Source organism: Eleutherodactylus coqui, chromosome 7 (assembly GCF_035609145.1).
Source record: "Eleutherodactylus coqui strain aEleCoq1 chromosome 7, aEleCoq1.hap1, whole genome shotgun sequence".
Classification (NCBI taxonomy): Eukaryota; Metazoa; Chordata; class Amphibia; order Anura; family Eleutherodactylidae; genus Eleutherodactylus; species Eleutherodactylus coqui.
The window spans coordinates 59,858,742-59,864,741 of record NC_089843.1 but is presented as its reverse complement, the minus strand read 5'-3'; the positions used below and the strand labels follow the sequence as shown (position 1 = coordinate 59,864,741).

Below are 6,000 nucleotides of genomic sequence, written 5' to 3'. Positions count from 1 at the left end.
TGACCGGGTACACTGGCCTGCAGGAAGGAGACTTACGAAAATGGACACTTCGTCAACGGATGAAGAAGATTCGTGTGGCTTGCAGTGACGTGACCCAGGGAAACTGCAGGAGACAGGAGAAGATTGGCGAGGAGAAGATGCGGTAAGAAGACTGACGGGGGAGGAATAGGCAAGTATAGAAATTTTTTTTTAAATGACAGAACCCCTTTAAGGGGTTAATATTATTTTTTTTATTATTAATGACTATTACATATTAATATTATTAATTATCATTATGTATCTGAGTGTCATAAAACGTGAGTAATGAGTGTTTCAAACTGGAAAGATCGCGGAGTGGGATCACGAGCCGATCCCACTCCATACAAGGCGGGTGCCGGCTGTCTGTGATAGCAGACATCCACCCACCCTCTAGATATCACTGTCAATTCTGACAGCAGCATTCAAAAGTCGCAATTGTTGTTCGGCGGTCCTGAATGCCCCCCCACGATAAGAGTGTAGGGTGTCTTGCAGTTGCCTTGGCAACCAAGGGCCTTCTAAAAGCCCACAAGCCTGCCATGAATGAATGCCTTTCTAGGCGTGCCTGTGGTAAGCCTTTATAGGTTGCCTGTCAAAATGCGATATAATGTTATACTGTGGTATTACATTATACTGCATGAGTGATCAACTGATGACAAGTTCAAGTTCTCTTTCGGGACAAAAAAAAATTCAAAGAGTTTTGTTGATTATTGGAAAAAATAAAAGGAAAAGTTTACAAAAAAAACTTTTCCCATATTAATAATAAAAAAATATATAAAATAAAAGCATAATCATTTGTATCATCACATCTGTAAAAGTTTAAATTTTATTGAAAGTGAGGAAAAAACGGAAATAATTTTTTAAAAAGCCACATCCTTAGGGGTTATAAGTGTATTCCATAGGCCACTGTGTATTACTAATGATTACCGCTATTATAACCAGCGCGCTCTGTAATAACTTCTCTGACGTCACGTTTATGGAAGTTTTCTCATCTTCATTCCAAGTGCCGTGAAGTCAGCAAAAAGTTCCAGCGCGTTACCCAATCACGTCAGAGCATTCTTTTGCCAATTTTAAGCATGGCTACTTGGTAACTTCCAGAGCTTTGGACCAATCAAAACGGAGGGTGTGGACGCTACGCGCTGCCACGTTCTATGAGTACGCGGTGATGTCAACAACTTCTTGGGGCAATGCGCTGATTGGTGGATTAGACCTATGGGAGGCGTGGTCTGTAAGGATGGTGTCACCGGCGTCGGGGCGTGGTTACCTGGCACGGAGTGGCAGTTGGTGGAGTGAGCAAGCGATAAGCTCCGGCTGAGCCTGTACGGAGTGCCGGACGGACCAGACCGGTATGATGGAGGACGTCAGCTCCAGCATGAACGCGGACCTGGAGGTGCGGAAGCTGCAGGAGTTGGTGAAGAAGCTGGAGAAGCAGAACGAGCAGCTCCGCTCCCGCTCCACACTTACCCCAAACTCTCCCAGAACCCCCACACTGCCCCCTGCTGCCCGGCCGCAGCTCTCCGCCTCCATGCTGCTGCTAGGCTCCACCGGCCACAGCATGAGCCCCGTGCCTGCGAGTGGGCGAGGAGACGGGGCCGCCTGGGAAGAGTTCATGGAAGCGGTGGCCGAGGAGAGGAGGAAGGAGGCAGAGAGCGGCGGGCTGCTGGACCAAGTGGTGCCGCTCCGGCCGGACGAGCTGGACAACATGGTGGACTTCCAGGAGGAGGAGAGCTGGTAAGTACCATTCTGTGTGCAGGGGGGGCGCTGTCACATGATGGACTTTCCCACTGTAGGCCCCTCATGGGTGACAACCTGGGCGCATATGTGATCTGACTACCTGTAAGTGCTGGGACTGATGACTGCATCCAAATGGACCGGTGCCCCGACTCGCCCAACGCCGCTGCCGTTTGTATTGGTGCCAGGTCTGTGAGCGGGAGTTATAGCTGGTGGTTTATGTGCCAGCTGGTACTCTGCCGTCCGCCATACGTTACCGGCAGGGATCAGAAATTGGCCGTTAGTTGTGGTTTCCTAGGGATGTCTGTACGGAGCTCCAGACTGTAGGGGCCAGGGCAGTGCCCGCCGCGGCTTAGATGGCAGCCTCTACTGTGCCAGAACCAACCTCATACCATAAATGCCGGGCCGATTCTGGAGGGGCAGCAGGTGTAAGCTGTGTTAGCGCTGATGGACTAGTTTGGGAACATCAGAGGGGAGAAGAAGAACTCATGTTGCTCCACAAGACCCTGCTGGGTGGCGGACCCGAGGGAAGGGGGGAACTGCCTATAGTATGTTAGGCCGAAAGAAGACAAGGTCCATCCAGTTCAGACTGCGTCCACCCCCTCTCCCCAACGGTGTTGATCCAGAGGAAGCCAAAAAACAACCCAAGAGGCAGAAGTCAATTGGGGAAAAAGTTCCTTCCCGACTCCATAATGGCAATCAGAATAATCTCTGGATCAACCTCTGATAGTTCCTACCTGAATGTAAGACCCGGATCAACAACCCCCTGGTCACCTAATGTCTATATCCTGTAATATCGTAGCCCTCTAGAAAGACATCTAGTCCCCTCTTAATTCCTTTATGGATTTTGCCATCACCACGTCCTTGGGCAGAGCGTTCCACAGCCTCACTGCTCTTACAGTAAAGAACCCCCTTCTATGTTGGTGATGAAACCTTCTTCCCTCTAACCATAGAGGATGCCCTGTGCCTCCCCTCCCCATAGGTTGGTGCTCAGCACCACGTCTGACTGCACGGGTGGCACTTGGCTAAGGCCAGCCGTGTTGATGAAACGTTGTATCGGCGTGTCTGGCTGATAACGTCTACAGTAAGTTGTCTACCGCTGCCCATCTAGTAGAGTGTGCGGCCGGCCATGGACATTGCGTGGCTCTCTACCGGTGCTCATAAGGGCCATGACTCTGCGGCCCCCCTTCTGCAGAGGTAGCCTTCTCTATCAGACTCGCGGACAAACTGTCCAATGCAAAACTCGAAAACCAAGTCCTCCCCTACAGTGTGTCAGGAACTGAGGTGGCTGTGATGAAGAGGTACATGGCGTCCGCCGATCCGCTGGTGGCTGCAGGCTACACTGGGGTCATCCAAGTAACGGGCTTGTTGACCAGCTACAGCGGCGATCACAATGATTCACCCCGTTACAGACCGGATTGTTGACCAGCTACAGCGGCGATCACAATGATTCACCCCGTTACAGACCGGATTGTTGGCAGAATGTACAAACTTTCAGCTGTTTGCAAAACAGAACAAACAAGAACAATTTAAGTAACTCAACAGAACTAATATAAGAAGTGATGTCTGGTCTCATCATAACCGACCACAGCTGATCCTGCAGTCCCAGTTATTTACCCCTTCACGACCAGCATCCTTAGTAGTTAGTGGAGCCGTCTGCTCTTATGACCTGCTATGAATGATATATTATCAGACCCCGCTGCTGCCAGGTCACCCCATTCCTCATGGTCAGTGGCCCCCAGTTAATGAATCTTCTCGGGTTTACATGGTGCGACCACCTTCCTCACGTCCTGCAAAGGAATGTCTATGTAGTACAAGCCAGGTGACTGACGGCCCTCGAGTCTCCTTGGACTGCCTCTCAGACCAAGCCTTGCTGGACCTTGAGGTCTCTTAAAGGAGATGTCCCGAGGCAGCAAGTGGGGTTATACACTTCTGTATGGCCATAATAATGCACTTTGTAATATACATTGTGCATTAATTATGAGCCATACAGAAGTTATAAAAAGTTTTTTACTTACCTGCTCCGTTGCTAGCGTCCTGGTCTCCATGGTGCCGACTAATTTTTGGCCTCCGATGGCCAAATTAGCCGCGCTTGCGCAGTCCGGGTCTTCTGCTGTTCTCTATGGGGCTCCGTGTAGCTCCGTGTAGCTCCGCCCCGTCACGTGCCGATTCCAGCCAATCAGGAGGCTGGAATCGGCAGTGGACCGCACAGAAGAGCTGCGGTCCACGAAGATAGAGGATCCCGGCGGCCATCTTCAGCAGGTGAGTATGAAGACGCCGGACCGCCGGGATTCAGGTAAGCGCTGTGCGGGTGGTTTTTTTAACCCCTGCATCGGGGTTGTCTCGCGCCGAACGGGGGGGGGGTTTAAAAAAAAAAAAACCCGTTTCGGCGCGGGACATCTCCTTTAAGTTGATCTTGTTTGTTTTTTTTTTTCCAAAATGTTGAAGTTTTGGCATCCCTAATGGTTGGTTAAATAATGTTGACTGTAATTGTGATACGCGGACAGGGCGCCACTTTTTGTTCACTTGGCACAACCTTGGCACAAGCTTATCTCCTCTGATAGGTCGGACATCAGTCCCTCGGGTCATAGGCAGGTCTGCAGAGGTAAAGGCAGTAGGTATTTTGGCCGCCTGCAGATGGTGGGTTTGGATCCCCTGTGAGAAATCTCGCAGCGGGACCCGGCCCGCACCCCCTGCGGGGACCAGTGTGGCTCTCGCCTTCTTCCACAACTCCGGCTCTGTGATGTTTCGGCACATGGGCAGAGTCGGGCCGCCGGGAGTGAAATTTCTGTGCGGGTCTTGCAGTGGGACACGCCGCAATTTGTTTTCCGCATGTTATCTTCACGCGGACAAATCACGGACGTCTGCATAGGATTGCGTTTTGTAATGCAAACCTATGGCAGCGGGCACGGGCGGGAAATCCCACCCATGTGCAGGGGGCCTTTGTTGGGGGCTTTTGATATTTTTTACTAGTAGTTCTGCAGACCAAGCTGTTCATTGCATCAATAAGCAACGGGGGGTGGGGGGGCGGACTCTTGTCAAACTTGGGAGTCGTGCTGCGTGTGTTAGGGAAAAAAATTAAGTTTTTATTAGAGATGAGCGAGCACGCTCGTTTAAGGCTGATGCTCAAGAGAGCATCAGTCTTTTCGAATAACTGCTTACTGTTCTGAGCACCGAGCGGGGGTGAGAGATCTGTGCCTGCCCGTATCACATCTTGTATCCAAGCTAGAGGCGGTACAACAGGGTACTAGAGCCACCATGCCTGCTTGTATCACATCTTGTATCCAAGCTAGAGGCGGTACAACGGGGTACTAGAGCCACCATGCCTGCTTGTATCACATCTTGTATCCAAGCTAGAGGCGGTACAACAGGGTACTAGAGCCACCATGCCTGCTTGTATCACATCTTGTATCCAAGCTAGAGGCGGTACAACAGGGTACTAGAGCCTCCATGCCCACCCGTATCACATCTTGTATCCAAGCTAGAGGTGGTACAACAGGGTACTAGAGCCTCCATGCCCACCCGTATCACATCTTGTATCCAAGCTAGAGGCGGTACAACAGGGTACTAGAGCCTCCCTACAAAAGGGTCAGTTCTCCACTATAAATCCTCGTTTTGCTCTGCTGCTGTAATCACTCATAACATTGTTACAATCACACAGAGGACGTTTCATTCTTTTCCAACACCTCCTTCTGGGGGGGGGGGGGGATTTTTTTTCTTCCAATGTGTATTATGGCTGATATCCCACACAGTGAATGGAGAAAAATGTAAAAAAAATGTCAGAATTGCTATTTTTCAATTGCCTCCCCCAAAAATGCATTTTCATGATTGGGTATTTCTTACTAAGGAATTGTTTCTGTCCCCCCCCCCCCCTTCCCAACAAAGTGGCAAAATATTAACGCCACCTGGCCGTATGAGAACATGGTCTAGAAGAATGAAAATGTGCGTAGGAATGTTCCAAGCTGTGGGGGAGACGGCGTGGCGCGAAGGACACAGCTCTGAATAGAGCTGTATCTAGATCTGTTTAGGTATGTGTTTGCCGATTGTTGGCCCTTACCGAAACTGAAGTCAAATGCACCAGTGCGCCGTTCTTATGTCTGCGGCACGCAATGTACCGGCGCATCTCCATTATTTGAAGAATTTACGATGTATACAAAGCTATTTCCTCATACTGTATGCTATGTCTTACGGCTCAATAAATGAGTGTAAAACGATGAGTCGCGTGTCCCGCAGTGGAACAACGGCATCTACCGC

The 6,000-nt window shown here is 50.2% G+C and overlaps 1 protein-coding gene across 4 annotated transcripts in view; it reads left to right on the top strand.

Annotated features, from left to right (window-relative positions):
• The first annotated feature begins 1,264 nt into the window (after nucleotides 1-1,264).
• SLAIN2 (SLAIN motif family member 2) overlaps nucleotides 1,265-6,000 on the top strand; it is a 54,211-nt gene continuing 49,475 nt past the window's right edge. For all 4 annotated transcript variants that reach the window (XM_066573107.1, XM_066573106.1, XM_066573104.1 and 1 more), the window contains exon 1: nucleotides 1,265-1,746. In XM_066573107.1, the coding sequence (XP_066429204.1) occupies nucleotides 1,364-1,746 (383 nt within the window). In that variant the 5' untranslated portion in view covers nucleotides 1,265-1,363. The remainder of the gene's footprint in view (nucleotides 1,747-6,000) is intronic.